Genomic DNA, 20,745 nt, shown 5'->3' with positions numbered 1-20,745 from the left:
GTATGGACATGACAGTGAGGTGGAATGCACCAATCATACATTGTGTATGTCAGTGTAGTTCAGAGATTTGGTAGCCCAGCTAGTGTCTTGGCTCAGTGGCAGTTACATGTACCATAGTCAAGCCCAGTATCATTACGATTTACATCTCCACTCCAAGTACATGTATAGTCAAAGCCAGTACTCTACAAGTCCTGAAATGCATGAGATGCAATATAAAATTCACCCACAGCCACCCACATAGTCATTCACATCATATCTCTGTTAATTAATCACAAAATCACAAAATTCTAACCAATAACACAGTCCCTCTGCTCATAAAGTTAATGTTTACTGGGGCAGTTTTGTAATGTCCAAATATGATATATTTGTCAGCTCAGGACCTAAAAGTTATTTACATCATTATAACAGTTGGGGTTCACTGATTGGATGAACAACTTTTTGTGCTGATTGAGGGAATTTGACCAGATGTGTTTTAGACTTCGAGACCATGTATGTTGGCATCCAGACAACGGTTACCATGGAAATATAATACTTCAATGTTATATAATAAGTACAACATGCATCATAAGATGTTGTCTACCTGTGAGATAGTAGCCTGTTTACATCGCAATCTGTGTTTTTGCTTTAGTCTTACATTACAAACCAAGGAGACAGTAAAACAGAGATTGCATCGTGATGTAAACTGGTTAGTAAGATAGTAGACAAATTTGACAGTTTGAACTTTCTTGGTTAGGCCTAGAAAAAAAAATTATTTGGTTCTGGTTACCCAACCCCACCTAGTTTTTTACTGCCGACCGTAAACTTCTTCTTTTTTTTTTATGTATTTGAGAAAAATTATATTAATAAAATTGGGAAAATTGTGAAGTCTCACCAGAAATAGTCGATGGGGGAAAAATATAATAAAATAAAATAAAAAATCTACCTCCCCACCAAATTGAGTGTAACTGGAACTACAAAATTTTTTTTATTGGGACTTAGCAGGGTTGGCTAGTATTAATACTAGTCTAGTTCCTATACAGTATCGTTATGGTTTACACCTGCACTGATGTGGTTTAGTTAGAAACCATGTTGATGAAGACTTCAGTTTTGTTTTGAAACAATCCACTCTGGAGGCTCGGTGAATGTTAAGGCAAAGTGTTCCGTCATGTAGTTTGGGGGCAACATATGAGAATGAATGACTGCTATAGGTGGTAAATTTGTCGGTAATCTGATGATAACAAGATGGTTGACTTATTCTCAGTACCTTACCTTATACTACAGGACACAAAATAGAACACTTAAAGAGAATCGACTTACATTTTGTATTCTCATCATGCATGCCTATAGTAATGCATGATGTGAAGCGCATGAAGCAGAAATTCTGAAGTTGACCTAGAAACCGAATTTTCATTATTTTTATGATGCACCTACATGTATATAGGCAGTAATATTCTATTTCAGGTACCAAGAATTGATATATTCCTCACTGTTTGTACAAGTACAATAATGTATTATTCTACAATATTTGTCTTCATTCAGCCGTAACTACTTCTCACAAGATATGTATCTAGTTTCTACTCAAGTAACAAACCTCCTTATATCGCTTACAATTTCTGTCTTAACGTAGAAGAGAATTATTGAAAAATAATGATATCCAAGAGTTTGTATTATAATTATTAGTGAAAGTAGTAATAAATCATTTATTAAATTTATCTATAATTCATTAAATTAGTTACTATTCCACATTTCTATATTCTTTGTTCAGCAGACAACACAAAACGTTAATTATACTTCCTCTAACATAACTTACGAAAAAAATTGGGAAAAAATATAAAGATGATTTGGGATGTTCTGACTTATATTGTCAGCTGTGCTTATAAAAAGTACTATTGAAGTAATGACATACATGTAGACACAGATTGTTGTGATGTAGAATAATTGGGATAGACATTTGTATAATATCCATATTTTATGTTTGAAGACAATAACTTGGTTTGTGCATGGTGTAATATATGTATGAGATTTACCTGTCTACTAAAGAGAAAGTACATAGTAACAAAGGACACAGGTTGTTGTTACATCAAATGACAAAGATACTGACATGCATAATCCATATTTTCTGTTTGAAAACAATAACTTGGTTTGTGCATGTGTAATAATAATACTAAATATAAGATTTACCTGTCTTCTAAAGATGAACTATCAATATTGTCATTGTCTTCTGGCAATGTAGTCAGATCTGGCCGACTGTAAATAACAAAATAAAATGTGAGTATTATGTATATTATACTTAAGTTTCAGAATTATTTAATACACATCATACATATGTATGATGTACCATACATGTACATGTATATGTTATGTGCTGGACTCGACTCTCTCACAGTCCACGGAGCATCGCATTGCTAAAAGGGCTGTTTTGTGTGTACCAATATCTACTGCATAATTTTACTGTGGGCCCTCATCGACTACGTAGGGCTAATTGTTTGTTGACATGTTACTGCAATGCTTCGTTACTGCAATGCCCAGAGCGCAATAACACAGAGCCTCACAGTAGCACATCAACAAATGATTAGCACTACAAAGGTATGCAGTCGATGAGGGCTCACAGTACAGGGATATTCTAGTACAATTATTCGGTAGATATTGGTACACACAAAACAGCTAATACTAGTAATAGCGATCCTCCCTAGGACTGTGAGAGAGTCTAGAGCTAGAAATAACTCCACTGTTTTTTGCCAGCTAATTTTCCAGGAATTTGATACAAATTCCTTCTTTCAACCAGTATATTTCCACAACTGGGCAGATATATAAGGCTCCTTCCTAGATATTACCAACTACTTTTCACTTTTATTCGCTTCTATTAAAATTAGCTATATCCCTGAATAACAGATGATTTTTATTTATTTTTATAGCCTGGGGGATTATTAAATCTGTAGCTAAAACAAGTAGTGTTCATTAGAAGACAAGATATAACATATCAGGGCTAGAAATTAGGAGTAGTCCTGTGTCCACAGACTACCAATTCTTGTCATGGGGCTACCATAATTTGCAGCTGGTAGCCCAACTCAGGCTACTCTTGATTATGTGATGATTTAAAGGATGGAAGATTTATAGACATAACAGTAGTTATTATAACACACATATTTCCAACAGAGGACATTTGTTTTCAGTTCAGGAATATGGGACTACTGGTCACCATCCTTGGGTTACTAATTGCATCTAGGTGAGAAAGGATTGTTTCTGGTCAGCACACATATTACTTAAATTTCCTTGCGTAGTTCCCTTTCCTTTTTTCCGTGTTTTTCCAGCCCATGCTGTCTGAAAAAAAATCCTGTCGTCGCACCACTTTAGATAAAATGTCCTGACTAGAAACAATACTTTTTTGGGGCCTAAATGCTTTTTATTCCAATTTCTTGTATTCCACAATACCAAACTGATGTTGTAGACATGTACGTCGATAATAATAACATTGGTATTCTTACTTCTACTATTAGTACTTAGGTCATTCAGTGAATGTGTTGAAAGCGTCAGAAACAAGACGGCAGCAATAAATCAGGCATTTTGAAATTAGAAAAAAAAGTGGCACACTACTTGTATGCGTGCAGAAAATACTTGAATGTTCCTAAAAACTACTAAAATACTTTAGTTTTTAGTAACAAATATTGACATTAAAATCACATATTATGCCACTAAAAGTACGACAAATATCTTCTTTCGTTTGCCATGTTCCCAAAAATCTCTCAGCTGAGCATTGCATTATAGTCGCTGGTACATATATCATTCATAAACACACAATGTGTAAGAGGAACATCTGTCTCCTGACAGAAATGAATTAATATTAAATATTTCAAATTATGTCAAATCGGACTTTGCTTGAGTTTACGAAAGAGTAATTATGTACAACACTATTTAATTGATAACATTTATTATTTTATCAATTTTTTGTGAAATAGTTGATATTCAAAATAAAATAACAAATAGTAAATACGTCATTTTATATTGATCACAAAGTCTCAATCTCAAATTTATCTCTTCATTTCTATTTTTTTTATAGATTCATAATGTGTTGGTTTAGTTTGTTTTTTTTACACATTTTCAATTTATTCAAAAATCATGTTTAATTTTTCATTCATTCTTATGAATTTTTTTTTTTTTTTTTACACATTTTCAATTCATTCAGAAACTGTTCATATTTTTTTTCTTCATTTTTTTAAACAAATTTGGGAATTTTGTTTTTAATTCACATTTTGATTTTTTATTCTCAACTAGCAACGTTAGTAACGGTCATTTGATATTACGCTGAAGCAGTTTGAATTTGATGCATGACAACATTTTTTTTCATACATTGTAATTACGTATGAGATGTTGAAGACTAAATGCAACAAGCTTGACTACTAGTACTACATGTACCTGTTGAATGTTAGCTGCAGTGTGACACAGAATAACTAGAATTCCATAATTTTAGCCTTCTCTAAAGTTCTAAAATTCATAACATTTTAATCATTTTTGTAAAAAAAAAATACACTTTCATTTACTTACAATTTTTCACGCTTTTTCCATCTACGTTTCACCATTTTTTTCACACCTTTAATTTTAGCGTCAAGTACACGTCCAATATCTGTACCACAGCATAATGTTCTACAGCCTCCCACACGTCGTGTCATAGCCTCTTAATATCCTTATCTCTTATCATGAAGTGTCTTGTGACAACACCGTTTTATTTAAGGGTGTGTCTTGTTACCATGACACTACTTAAATTCTTGAAATGTAAACTTCAAACACTCCTACCTGATTAGTTGATATAGTAATCCAGAAGGGTCATAGAATGCATCTGGGGTGACATCCCCATAAATTTAATGGTACAACCCATGCAATTTGCATAACAATATCATTATGTTGTCATGTAAATGAATCACTATTGTTTTCATATGATTATAGGGGAGAATAAATGGCCATGAGATATCCCAAATACTTATCGCAAGTAAAGAGTGACCTGCCTGATGACTCAGCTCCACTATGCCTGACACATGATTGTCTCCAGTCACTGTGTACCACATTTACATGTATACAGACTATACAGCTGTATGCGTTAATGCCTATCTCAACTGACATTAGTTTAATTTCTGTACTCAGTGTGTATATTTACAGCGATCAAAAGAACTTGTATACCACAGGTACACATGCCACAATGTGGATATTGACTGTGTTGGATGAAGCATCACTATCCTGAACTATTTATAACATTAGACAAAAACAAACCGATATATATTGTGTAAGACATGCATGGCAGACTGGCGGTCCATGTACATGTAAGAGGTACATGTACTGTGGGTGGAAGAAGATAGAAGATGGACAGACGACATCACGTGAACACAACACAATCAATGCAAGTTATAATTGCTAGTGACAGAGAAAGACAGAAATAACATGACTCAGGGTTTATTAACTATAATGGAAGGATCTAGGAGCCAATTGATTAATTGATACATCAAATTGAATGATTGATCGATCGATCAATCAATTGGTTGACTGATTGATTGATTAATTGGAAGTCTGATTGGTTCATTGATTGCTCAATCAATTGATTAATTGATTGATTGACTGACTGATTGATTGATTGCTTCATTGGTTAATTCATGTATATAAGGTACAGTGTTTTATTTAAGGGCGGTAAGTAGGTAAAATCTACCGGGGTTCCCACATCATTTTACCGGGGTTCCCCACCTAAACTATGATACATTGCATGGGAAGCACTACCAGTTTTACCTCTTTCCCCCCTTTCTGTTACCGGGGTTCCCAAACCTTAGCAAAAACACTGAGGTACATGTACATGTATAGTAATATCTCACAGACTAACTTTCAAATGCCCTTCTTTCAGGTTTTACTTTGTACCTGTACTGCTCAATACAACACTATGCCTTCCTTAAGTTTTAAAGGCCAATGTTTGAATCCTTGGTTCTAATTTACAATGGTAAGTTATCTCATCAGTGAAACTTAGATGAGTCATTTGTTTGCTTTTTTTTTATTACCTCTGGCACAGATCTATAGTGGCACAATAGCCCTTTACTTCCTCAACTCCCTGGGGAGCATACAATCTATTGCAGCCTTTATAAGCACATTGGATTATATATATATATATATATATATATATATATATATATATATATATATATATATATATATATATATATATATATATATATATATATATATATATATATATATATATATATATATATATATATATATATATATATATATATATATATATATATATATATATATATATATATATATATATATATATATATATATATATATATAACTCGGTGAGTATCAATCTGCTATTACGCTCTGCCACTGCGGTATACAAAATGTAGAGCACTGTCCAAAACTATATATATATATATATATATATATATATATATATATATATATATATATATAAGCATTCACTTTGCAACCTCTATCCTACCAGGTCCCCGATTATACAGCTGGGTGGAATGAGGCACAGTTGTGGTTCAAATTGTGTCCAAGGACTTTAGTCACCCAGAAACTTTGACAAATGGCAGTGATGGGCTCCAACCTGCAACCTGCAGATTCCAAGGCAGCCACTCTAACCATTCGACCATCATGACTCCATCATGTTATCATTATTGTTCAAGAGACTATATATATATTAATTCATGATGTACTATACTGTTGCCTGAGATGTTAATATGTACATTGGAAAACTTCAACTCAGTATCCAAAGAAATTCAGACAATGCAGTCAGTCTGTAACTTGTTAAATTACATAACACTGCACAGACTATCAGAAAACAAACAAACAAGTATAAATTCTATTATTATCCAAGGTACATTGTACATGTACTGTACTGTACTGTACTGTACAAATATTCCTTTGCCATGCCACCTTTATAAGATAGCCTACTATACAGTTAAGTCAGATGGAGACTTTGACTGTCATCTTGTTGGGACTATCTCTAAGATATCATATGTGGTATCACTCTGTTAAGCAGCACTTGAGAGAAACCTGGTAGGGCTGAACAACACAACGACATACATGTACAGTCAACTTGTTGGGAGACAATCAATACTAAAAATCAAAATCTGCATTGACTGTAGGCTAGGCATACACTAACTGTATGACATCATTGGTCGGGACTTCTCAGCCTACCCTAATAGAGAAATGGAGATTAGACCACCCACAACAGCTGATCTGTTATCAGTCTAGTAGGCAATGCTACCCAGCACTAACATTTAGTGTACACAAGTGCATGTATATGTATGTCATTGGATCTGTCACTCTGTTACATTTTGTTCACTATCGTCCAAAAGATAACATTTAACAGCTACATAATGTAGCAGTAGACTCTCCCATAGTCATTGGAGCTTCCCATATCTAAAACTTGGGTTGTTTTGTATGTACCAAGTAGCCTGACTTCGCTTTAACACAGAGCATCTCACTCACACATCAATGAAAGTTTAGCCCTATGAAAGGACGCACCAAATAGGGATATTGGTGTACAATTCTGCAGTAGATACATGTACATGTGTCTGTACATAGAAAACAACCCAAATTTTAGCCATTCATGTACATGTATATGTATGTGAAGCTCTGAGGACTGTGTGAGAGCCTAGCACTATAAGCTAGCAGTCACACTGAGATTCAGCAACATAAACAGGCCTTAAATTTTCCCAGTGAGATGTATACAAAAAAAACAATACCCCATTTTAAACCATCACTAGTTTTTACAGAAAATTAAATTTTAGACCAAAAATACATTGAACGAACATTTTTGTCCAAACTAAGGATTACGAAATGAAGTTTTAACTGTTTTATTTTTCCTCTTGGATGGCAGTATTTTTGGTGGCAATAAATGCTACAGTTATGAATTGGTAGACAATGGACCTCATTTTAGACCAGGCAAACTGACAACAATTGTACAGTTATGAATTGGTAGACAATGGACCTCATTTTAGACCAGGCAAACTGACAACAATTGTACAGTTATTGGTAGACAATGGACTTCATTTTACACCACACAAAACTAACAATTGTACAGTTATTGGTAGACAATGGACCTCATTTTACACCACACAAAACTAACAATTGTACAGTTATTGGTAGACAATGGACTTCATTTTACACCACACAAAACTAACAATTGTACAGTTATTGGTAGACAATGGACCTCATTTTACACCACACAAAACTGACAACAATGGTACAGTTATAAATTGATAGACAATGGACCTCATTTTAGACAAGGCAAAACTGAAAATAATGTAGAGTACACACTTCATTGTGTTAGCTAGCTTTTTCCGATTGAAAAAAAGACCCAATTTTAGACCAAACGGCTACAAAATACACCTCAAAGGGCAGCACATACAACATGTATTATATGTGCAGTCAAATGGGGGAATAGCCCCCCTCCCTCCCTCCCTTCCCCCTCCATCTCCCACAGTGTTTGTCCTATGGTTGGGGAACCCTGGTAACAGAAAGGGGAAAGAGATAACTTGCTGTGTTTCCCCATAGAAACTATTATAATTTTGGTGGGGAACCAAGATAAAATGAAATGGGAACCCTCGTAGATTTTACCTACATATCACCCTTAAAAAACACCGTCCCAGGGTAAATGTAGGACCAAATCCACTGTGTGAAGTACATGTACACTGCTAAACATGTACATGTACCAGAATATAAGTACAGTTTACATTATTCTAAAAAGGAAACAAAGTAAAAACTAGATCATGAATCCAGTGATTCTGCCAATGTCATTATACATTATCAGTGTTTCAGATACATTAATTGTATCTAGGAAATAAAAAGATAGACTGTAAACAGCCATTGGTGGCGCTCTAACTGCCTACATGTATACATGTACATGTATAGCTGACACTGTCATGATGTCAGCCCACAAGTACAAATACAAAAAATGTATATATATGTACGTTTCAGAGTGCATGTCACCCATTAGAGTCCAAATAAAGTTGAAACTCGACACACTCAGTATTCATGTATATAGATTTAGAATCTCTTTCTGACTAATACTTGGAATAAGCTACATGTAGGCTACAATCTGACATATCAATGCAAATAACATACGAGTGTGAAGCTACCATCATATTCATATTCATCTTCACTTTCAAAAGTTGACCTCTACGATCAATGTGAATATGATGATAGCTTACACATTCATCATCAGATTCGAAGTACTTCCGAATGGGTATGAACATGCGTTCGGCAAATCACATATCCTTCATTGGCAGGTTGAAATCATGTGATTGTAATTACTTTTCACTTGATTTGCCTGGATTTGAATGCTCTCGTTATTTTTGCCAGAGTATCCAATTTGCACCATGAATTATTGTTGTCATGGACCATTATTTTTCACAATCAATTGCGTTGACCGATCCCGGTAATTGTAGTCTTGACAACACTATTTTGCGTAAATTTCACCAGTGTAAGTGTTAAGTAGGGTTTCAAAGATAGCGGCACTGCGGGAAATCAAAACATACCCAGCCAGGCCGTATTTTATTACATTACTCATACAGGTTTTTTGTACACCCAAATGTTGATATTTCATTTTCAAAGATATGGGAAAGGCATACTAAACATCCAAATTAGTTTTTTATATGACAACAATGATTCATGGTGCAAATTGGATACTCTGGCAAAAATAAGAAGAAAGCATGCAAATCCACGCTAATCAAGTGAAAACTACAATACAAAAATACATCACATGACTTGCACATGTATGGTTTGGTGGACCTCTGAAGCCAATGTCAGTAATTAATGTACATGTACACAACTGACAAGTACTATCACATAATTTACACTAAGTTAACCTTTACACATCCCCCCCCCCCCTTTGAGTATCATGGCATGACAATATACGTTATTGGTGTTTTTTTCTCAGCATGCATTTTTGATGACTCAAGTGTTCCATACTGTCACACACTGCATTAGTATGACCTTCCCTGAACAAAGACAAATATTTGAAAAACATATAGTGGTCTCATTAAACTTTTTACAACATATAAAATATATCAAAATGATACAAGCAACTGCACCTGTACCTGTATAACAATCAGATGGCATTCACCCCTTCAAAACAATATGACCTCTGCAGCAATCATAGAACTTCCAGCTCAAGAATATATAAAGTACGCTGCACTAAACAGAATGGTTACCATCATATTCAATAAAATTATTATTTGAATACACCGCTGACCTAAAGTTAAGGACATTTATCTATTTCATTGTTTGACTTCAATGTCATTTTAGTTGTGTTATAAATAGCCACCATGTGTACAGACAGGAAGTTATACTCAATACAGGACCTCTCACTTCCTTTTTTAATGATACATTGTGTGCTGGGTCATTTTGAATGGTTAGAGTGGGTGGTGTGTAATCTGCAAAGGTCTTTTTTATTTTTAGTTTTTTTTATTTGTTTCTAAATCGTGAAAGTCAATTGGACAATAATTTAACCCTTACAATCTCATGTCTCACTCTCAGTGTGTCCATACATACATTGTATGTATATGCAGACAGTCCCTTCTGGGTTCCCAGGCCACATTAGACTGTCAACATACAGTTGTTTGTTCCTTTTTTGCTACGTTTCATCTAAAACAAAGTCGTCAACTCACTCCATAACACTGAATATGAATGCGTACTGATAGGAACTAGCTGTGAGTGCCGAGGCACAAAGTCGTGCTCACTGACCAGTATGTGGTTTTAGTATTGCTCTGGATCAGAGCGAGGCCATAACTTTAGTTATAGATAAAAGGTAACAAAAAGGGCACGAACGACTGTCGACAGTCTAAGACCACATCTGCATATCATTATATGTGTAGACAAGTTGACTCATTTGCATAAGCCCAATTTTCACTCTTCACCTCATACAGTTGTATCTGGGTAACTTGATATTCTTTTGACAATATATATGTAATGGGTAGATACAGAAAAAAATAGGATTCATCGTATGTTATATTATTCCTTTCAAGTTAAAGTTCATAACTGTAGAATAGGCAAGATCCTACTCTGTAGTGAAAAAAAGTCTTTGGCCTAGGGAGTCTTTTTTGTATTGCTTGAAAAGTCTATGGCATAAAAACCCATGAGCCCCAGTCAACCCAGCAGCTGCATAATTGGGTACCTGGTAGGATAGAGATTGCAATTTCATGCACTTAAGAGATGTTGAAATGGATTGTGAGAGTTGAAGAACCATTGTGCCATTATTGGTCCAGTCTAGATGCTGACAACCATATTCTGATCTTACCCTACGTTAACTTCATATTTACGACTAGTCAATGTCGTTACTCAAGCCCAAGGCGTTAAATGTGGTTCAACACCATGCTGGGTGAAGTGTAAACGGCACATGTCAGTATTAATCCATCACAATCTGACAAGCTGTCGGCATCGCTCATTAATATTCATTGGTACAGCTGGACTGATATATGCAAAGGTCCAACCAATCTCTACCACTAGTAGTACATGGGGTTGTGACAACAGTGGTTACTGTATATACTCTATACATGTATGTTACCTACATGTATAGGTAATACAGTTTTTACACAGTGGTTATAAACCCTAGATGTTACCTACAGGTAGTACAGTTTTTACACAATGGTTATAAACCTGATATGTTACCTACAGGAAATACAGTTTTTACACAGTGTATGTACAAAATGTATCTGTGTATGTCTTTGGATGTTTACACAGTATTCTTACAGTAGTAATTTCTACAGATGCCATCTCTCCTTACTACCTCCATGCACTCACTCTGCAGTCACACAAATACGGCTACATCTGGTGTATATTTGTCAGATAACAACAGATGTTACAACACTACTGTTGTTGTATTAATTTTGTTATCCATACAGATAAGCTGAAGCACCTGTTACTATGACAACATGAATGAATGATTTCTGACGAGATTACAACACAATGTAAACCTTTTTAGTTATTTTTGTTAAAATTCTGTCAAAGGCTAATTATTCTACATGTATAATGTACTAAAGATCTTAATTAAAATGTATGGCAGAGGTACAGAAGAATGTTAGTTCACACAACAATAAAACCAGATTTAAACTGAATGCCTCCCATAAAGGGAATCACTAATTATGCAAATAACTCATTAAACTAAAAAAACTATGGTAACAGGCTTTTTTTGGACAAGCGTGTTTTACAGAATTTGGAGAGTGCATGATACTGCTTAATTACTTAATATCGTTCATTATTCAAAATACTCATTAAAGGTAAAAGTTGTAGCAACAAACTTCATAGGACAGGTGCGTATATGCATGTACCATATTATTATACAAAATTTGAAGCTCGCATTTTTAAGATACAGCCTACTGTAAAATCATTAATTATGACCAGTGGATTTGTTCACCCCTGAACTTCATAATCATATACATGTACAAAAATGGACATGTACAGTGTATTTACCCTGAGGCACCACAATTCAATCTCAGGTCCTCACATACATCACAGACAATTAAGAAGACAGATTGGTAATGGCTATTGTTTGAGCTGTTAATCTGGGGATTAACATCTTGATCCTTGCCTAGGGTACACTACAAGGGTCTCTAGCACTTGCAACGTTACACTGAAAGCTACCGAAGATGTTTTGTTGTTTTAACAGCACCGCGTCATCGCTAAGGGTCAAAGGTCCGATAGCGTTATTTTCAACCAGAAGCCGACAATTTCTGTGGAAACAGCTTGAAAATCGAGCGAGATTTAGCTAAGTTATTGCCTTGTAAAACTTGCTTGTTTGGGACGATCAAAAGTATGAATATAACTTGTGTCAATAGGATAGCAAACTTTCCCATTGAAATATTGTGTGGTGAGTGGTCTGTTGATTTATGCGAGACTATATTGAATTCGGGCAGATTCACACGTTGGTAAGTTATTTCCATGACTATAGAGTAATGTTTACCTGAGGCTATGATTGAACAATGGGAGAAGGTTCGTTACGAATCCGTCTATACTTGTCTGTGCATACATGTAACTGCTCTCTTAGTCTTATCATGGGAACCATCCGTTAACAAAGGATTGTTCTTTTGTTCTGGGCCAACTGTTTTGTCTTGACAACTGTTTTTCACACCTAATGTTTTCAACCTCATGATGATTCAATGTCAGCTCCTCATATTACTGTTATCTTAACATGGAAGCCATATTTACAGATCAATGGCCTGGTAGCTATCCCTGTTGACTCTCATGTTCAGTTGAACAACAAACCATTCAGAAATGCATACTCAAATTCTCAAGTTGTAATAATACCGAAATCTACAAAAATTCATTCATACCAAGGACTATAATTTAGATTGGAATGCTTAAACCAGACTCCTTCGTAATAAGGAAATCACCAGAACAGTTTACAGTTTAAATCTGCACTATCATCACTTCGTGATCCATATGACTGTCTCCAGTATCCAAACAGATACAGATACAGATACAGGTACAGGTACAGGTACAGATACAGATACAGATACAGATACAGATACAGATGCAAATACAAATACAAATACAGGTATGGATACAGATACAGGTACAGGTATGGATACAGATACAGATACAGATACAGGTACAGGTATGGATACAGATACAGATATAGGTACAGGTACAGGTATGGATACAGATACAGATACAGATACAGGTACAGGTATGGATACAGATACAGATACAGATACAGGTACAGGTATGGATACAGATACAGATACAGGTATGGATACAGATACAGGTACAGGTATGGATACAGATACAGATACAGATACAGATACAGGTATGGATACAGATACAGATACAGGTATGGATACAGATACAGATACAGGTATGGATACAGATACAGATACAGGTATGGATACAGATACAGATACGGATACGGATACGGATACATGTAAATATTATGCATGTTACAATATGTATGGAGGCCATTCATTCTCATATGTCACCCCCAAACTATGGAACTCTTTGCCACTTGACATTCGCCAGGCCTCCAGTCTGGATGGATTATTTTAACACAAAACTGAAGACATAATAAATTACTAGTTCACCAAAGCCTATGGTGTACTTTAGCAATTCAGCACTACAGAACAGAACGTTGCTCTGGAAATCGACACTATAGAAATTTGATTGATTGATTAATATTTCATTAAGTTACCTCATGATACGATACCGTCCTTAGGGTACACACAATACATCATATGGTACCAAAAACAGCCTTCTATTACGTGTACAACAACATATTGTAAATATTATAATTTACAATATTTACAATAAGGCTGTTGTAATAAAGCTGCCTTTATGCTATTTTTATAAATGTATTGAAAAAACTGACATTTATACGACAATAAATCATGAATGATGATGACATCCCATGGCAACGGTTCGTATAAATGTGTATGTACATGTACTGTCTGGTCTTTCCAAGTCATCACTTGAATCGTGCATGTACATTGTACGATAAGATATTAAAGTGACTATACATGTATGGATGATGATTGGACATTTACTTTGGATTTTTAATTTGTAGAGTAATTTTATCATGGCTTCCTACATCAGTACATGTACTTGCAAAAATCAATATGAAACGATACATTTTGTATATGCCAAGTCCTTGTGTGTACATTTTTTATAACTCAATAAATTACAAAAGATGGCATAAAACGTTTGTTATTGTACATTTGTACGTAAATAACAAACTTTTTTTACATACATTTTAGCTTCTGAAATGTACATGTACTGATATACACTTTGTACAAACACAAGACTTTGTCAAAGGTATTTCACATTGATTTTTCAAGTACGAAGCCATGATAAAATTGTTTTATAAATTAAAAATCGTAAAATAAATAGCCAAGCCTCATCCATATGTCCACTTTCATGCTAAAATACAGGTGTTTATATATGAGAATTAGAATTTCAGATTGGTTAGTTACCGGCCTGACATGAGAATAGAATTTCAGATTGGTTAGTTACCGGCCTGACATGAGAATAGAATTTCAGATTGGTTAGTTACCGGCCTGACATGAGAACTAGAATTTCAGATTGGTTAGTTACCGGCCTGACATGAGAATTAGAATTTCAGATTGGTTAGTTACCGGCCTGACATGAGAACTAGAATTTCAGATTGGTTAGTTACTGGCCTGACATGAGAATAGAATTTCAGATTGGTTAGTTACTGGCCTGACATGAGAATAGAATTTCAGATTGGTTAGTTACCGGCCTGACATGAGAACTAGAATTTCAGATTGGTTAGTTACCGGCCTGACATGAGAATAGAATTTCAGATTGGTTAGTTACCGGCCTGACATGAGAACTAGAATTTCAGATTGGTTAGTTACCGGCCTGACATGAGAATTAGACTTTCAGATTGGTTAGTTACTGGCCTGACATGAGAATAGAATTTCAGATTGGTTAGTTACCGGCCTGACATGAGAATTAGACTTTCAGATTGGTTAGTTACCGGCCTGACATGAGAATTAGACTTTCAGATTGGTTAGTTACCGGCCTGACATGAGAATTAGACTTTCAGATTGGTTAGTTACCGGCCTGACATGAGAATTAGACTTTCAGATTGGTTAGTTACCGGCCTGACATGAGAACTAGAATTTCAGATTGGTTAGTTACCGGCCTGACATGAGAATAGAATTTCAGATTGGTTAGTTACCGGCCTGACATGAGAATAGAATTTCAAGGCAAAAATGACCATATTGCCAGGGCTATAATGAAGCCAGCGCGGAATGAAGATTTTTTTTTTTTTTTTTTTTTTTTTTGGGGGGGGGGGGGGTTGTAATAATCTACACATTTGGGTAAATAAAACACTTATAAATAGATTTAAATAAATCTACAATTTTTATCATTTTCATATTCATTCTGATAGATTATCCACAACATTACAGTATCTAGTAAAATCATAATTTCAATAGGGTACAAAATGTAGTGTATGTATTGTAGCAGATGGATGTAAAGTTTTAAGGAAGTTTAATTACATCTGTATTATAACAAAGTATTGAACTGAAAATATTCTCAATCTACCAAAAGATTTATCTGCACATAGAGGGCAAACATTTAGAATTTAAATAATGGCACCTTACAATTTACATAAATGATAAAATCAATTTCTGTTTAAGTAATTATCTGAGATATTTGTCTCTAACTATTACACAACAACAAAGAATTAGCAATCACTCATTGAAATAACAGCAAGTAGAAAGCTTTCGTACATGTAACCATATTTCACCCAATTTTCATGAAAATCTCCATAAAATTAACCATTTAAACTCAAAATTTTGACAAAAAGCCATAACCTGCAATCATTTTAACAAATTCTATCCAATTTTAATTAAACTGTGCAAAAAAGTAACAAACTTATCATTTATACAGGAAAACAGTCTTACATAAATCAATACATTTCAGAAGTAAATTACATTTTATGCATTGATTGGTTATTCTAGTCTGTTACATCAACCAGTAATTGATTAATAGCAGCAAGGCAAGGTGTGCAAGGACAACATATTACATGTACTAATTGACGTGGTTTGTACATGCCACTACAAGGTGTTTAATCAGAATCTAACCCATTGAACTCTCCAGCTACATGTGTACATATACAAGTATGAATTTGGTGTGCATGTACATGTACAGACAGTCCACTACGATGTACAAATGTATCCGTAAACCTGGGCTTTGCACGTTCTTGAACTACAAATGTACATGTATGTAGTCACTGAGATGGGTGGGAGTGAGGCTGGGCCCTTGGGTAAGGCTCGGCTCTTGGAATATTATAGTTAATTTTTTGAATCTGTAGCACCTAATTGTAACGTGTACAATAATCATGGTAGCCTACATGTACATGTACAGTACATGTACACATGCAATAAATGTTACTGTGTTTGTTATTCCTCTAGATAACACTTTTTCAAAACTTCTATGGCAATTTGTCAAAAGAGTAAAATACTGAATGTAGACCAATGCAAATTGAATTTGGAGTCAGCTTTTACATGCTTTAAACACCCCCTTCCCCTCCCCACAAACACACACACAAAAACACCCCCCCCCCCACACACACACACACACACACACACACACACACACACACACAAACAAACACTACCACACAAAACAATAAAATTCTATGAATATACATACAATGAAATGTTATTTTTCCACTACTTTATAAATTATACATACATGTAGCATACATGTATATTTGTACATTAGAACAAATACATGTTGACCTTTTTTTTTTTCATTTACAGTTTTGATCTTCAAACCTTGGAATCAAGATACATGTAAATTGACATATATTAAGGTCATAATATAATGTATTGGAGAAAACACAACTTTAGAAATGTCTCTCATGACGGGTTTTGATCCAGAAACAGAAATTCTCAGGCATTGTAATTTGACTTGTACACGTGCAATGTAGGATGTAAATACATTCAATGTAGGATGTAAATACATCCATTCTGACAAATCAATGTTAAAGATGCTGGTACATACATGTACAATGTACAAGAGTGAATGTTCTCATGCTGATGATGAATGCTGGGGGTGATACAATGTACATGTACAATGTACATTTGTACAAACGTACACTGTACTAATAATAAAAATTTCAACTCACAGAGTCAAAACCTTTCCTTGGAAGTGCATCTCATACATAGCCATTGTACATGACATAGTACACCCTTGACATGACAGTGCTGACAAAAGACATCAGCAAAATTTGAAATTTTTATGACGGTGTGAGTAGAAATTATCATTATTATGCTGGTATATGTAAATAAATGGACAAGTACATTGTACCATGATAGTGATACATTTAGATGTTAGAAATTAAAAAAAAAATGACGTGTCACAATTGAATTAATGTGGTGTGTCATACCGCTTACTAATTAACTGTTTCAATCACAAAATTGGCAGTCATTCAACCAATCCCAATCTTTTGACAAATTTAATTATTTTATGACAGATCAATAGTAATATAATTACTGGATGGTTTTATCAGTGCTGGTAAATATATTAAAGTGGTCTGAAGCCAGATTGCATATTTCTGCTGACGCAACGAAATATGGCAGGCATGTTTTGGATGTTGCCATTAGAAGTCTGTTGTTACAATGTTGAATCTAAATACAAGTATACATTTTGTATGTCTCTCAATGTATTTTGCATTTTGGATTAATTGTCACACAATAGATTAAAAATAAACCTTATACAATGTACTACTTGTACAGTTATGTCTGGTTTCAATTACAATGGCACAACTTACATGTATGTGTTCTGTGTTCCACTGTGTGTACATGTTTGTGAGTGAGTGAGTGAGTGAGTGAGTGAGTGAGTGTGTGTGCATTTGTGTCTGTGTGTATGTCAGTGTGTATGCATATCTGTACATCTGTGTGTGTGTTTGTGTCTGTGTCTATGTATGTATGTATGTATGTATGTATGTATGTATGTATGTATGTATGTATGTATGTATGTATGTATGTATGTATGTATGTATGTATGTGAGTGTGTGTCTGTCTGTTGGGTACCACTGACTTGTGTTGTGAGTGTTTTCATATCTTTATTGCTACATATCAGTGGGAATGGCATATCAAAATGGGGTAATAAAATTATTATACCATAATAAACTATTTGGCAAAGCATTGCTGTCATTAAATGACACATTTCAAATAACACAAACATTTATTATGGTGTATTTTATAACCACTACTGATAAAATCTTAAATCTTATAAATATTTTAGCAATGTTCAATTTACAATGTACAACTTGTAAAGATAAATAATCACATTACTTCTAGTCTCCAATGCACTTCTACACTAGTCTACTCTATTCATTTACATTCATATCATTTTTAATTTAGATAAGCGTCAATAGTTGCAACTTTTTTTGGAAACAGTTATACTGGATATAATGACTTGTTTGACATATCATACACTCTGAACAGTATTGCATTACATTCACCTACATGTAGCATGGACATGGTTGGTAAAGGTACATGTACATTTTGTACATTTCTGTAGCTGTACACATATAATTGTTTCAGACTAATTTTTGAGTTCGCACCAAAAAAATCAAAGCCCCCCAATGCAATCATGATTTGTATCTGTCACTGTGTACTTCTTATCAGGGCTTGAAGTTAACGTTTTTTTCTTTGGTACATGTACAATATACATGCAGTCCTAGTCGGCACCTAATTTCAGAAATTGGTAGCCCAAGGATGGTGACCAGTACAGTAGTTCCTTATTTCTGAACTGAAAACCGAATTCCTCTTTTTGGAAATATGTGTCTTACTAAAAATACCTCTATGTCTGTAAATCTTCCATCCTTAAATCATCACATACATGTAATCAATGCAGTGGTACATTTGTAGCCTGAGAAGGCTACCAGCTGCAAATCATGGCAGCCCCCATGACAAGAATTGGTAGTCTGTGGGTATGGGACTACTGTTAATTTTGAGCCCTGCTACATTTGTAGTGGATACAACCAACTGGTAACTAACATGCATAATGTATCATTATTGGTATTTTAACAACTTTCATTGAATATACCATGCAGAACATTTGTCTGGTTTTTTTACGTGAATTAAATTTTACTACATTGTATGTTATTCAAATGATGTAAAAAGTATTCAATGAAAATTTTCAATGATTCCATTGCAAACTAGTCAAAATAGTTAAGGAACTATGCTATAAGGTATGTGTCTTTATTGCTTCATATCAGAGGAATGACATTTGAATGGGGTAATAAAATAATAAATTACTTAAAAAGAATGTACAACAATGATACAATTGTAAAATATCCAATAATTACATTCAGTTAGGGGGTTAAGGTTAACCAAGGGACTGGCTTAGTTTATATTTATAACTGGAAATCAATACTCCGATTTAAAGGGGGCAATAACAATATATTATGTCAAATATAAACTTAATTTATATCGTTTTATTACTTAATATTTCATGTATATGAGTACTTGTAAATGTAATACTAATAGTTAAAGAATATTTGGGTTGTTTTTTTTTCACTGCATAATCACAGTAATAGGGTTAAAATATATCGATGTGGGGGGGGGGGGCAACTCTATTTTAAGAATAGTATTACTACCACCAAGTTAATATTCATGTAAATGTACATGTTACTTGTAGCACTCATTACCCGCGTATCCGTGTACAAATTATACCGGTATATTTTTTGTCATTCGACGTGGCCACAGCCACAACACATGGAAGGAGCCGTCGCGGATATTGGGCACAAATGTAAAGTTCTCCAATTTCCCCTTTTGATTGAAATATTGTTGATATGTTCATGTAGTGTAGACGGTTCCTTTGTTCTTACCTTACTGGAGGTGTCTGCGGTAAGTCCTCCAACGTTACATTTGACAGTGTCTGAAACTGCGTTGCATTTGTTGTCGAACAAGCTGCCGATTCATTTTGCTTTTCTTCGTTCCCTTCTTCGCTCGAATTTCGCTCACTGTTCGAAGGATCTTTATCTTTTGCTATGTCTAATAGAGTTTTATGAGACATTGCTGTCATTAAGTCGCGTTTGTTTTCGCGACTCTGCCGAGAAACCACATTCACTCAACTGCTTATGTCGACCATTTTCAATGATTAACCTTTGACCGAAGTGAAAGTCTGATTTTTGACAAAGCAATAGATTCATATGCAGCATGAGATCCGACTCCCAACATTTCAATCTTCAGACCGATCAAATTATTAAGTCACCTTTATTTTAAGATTTAGAGAGTTACC

General features: G+C 34.6%; 1 protein-coding gene across 1 annotated transcript in view; it reads right to left on the bottom strand.

The window, feature by feature from the left end:
- LOC144440320 (protein Aster-B-like) overlaps window positions 1-20,580 on the bottom strand; it is a 56,100-nt gene extending 35,520 nt beyond the window's left edge. The window contains exons 1-2 of the mRNA XM_078129678.1: window positions 20,333-20,580; window positions 2,161-2,226 (exon numbers count right to left, since the gene is read on the bottom strand). Coding sequence (XP_077985804.1) covers window positions 2,161-2,226; window positions 20,333-20,529 — 263 coding nt within the window. The 5' untranslated portion in view covers window positions 20,530-20,580. The remainder of the gene's footprint in view (window positions 1-2,160; window positions 2,227-20,332) is intronic.
- Window positions 20,581-20,745: the final 165 nt, after the last annotated feature.

The sequence above is a fragment of the Glandiceps talaboti genome, chromosome 9 (assembly GCF_964340395.1).
Source record: "Glandiceps talaboti chromosome 9, keGlaTala1.1, whole genome shotgun sequence".
Taxonomy (NCBI): domain Eukaryota; kingdom Metazoa; phylum Hemichordata; class Enteropneusta; family Spengelidae; genus Glandiceps; species Glandiceps talaboti.
The sequence above is the reverse complement of the archived record's forward strand: the minus strand, read 5'-3'. Positions and strand labels throughout refer to the sequence as shown.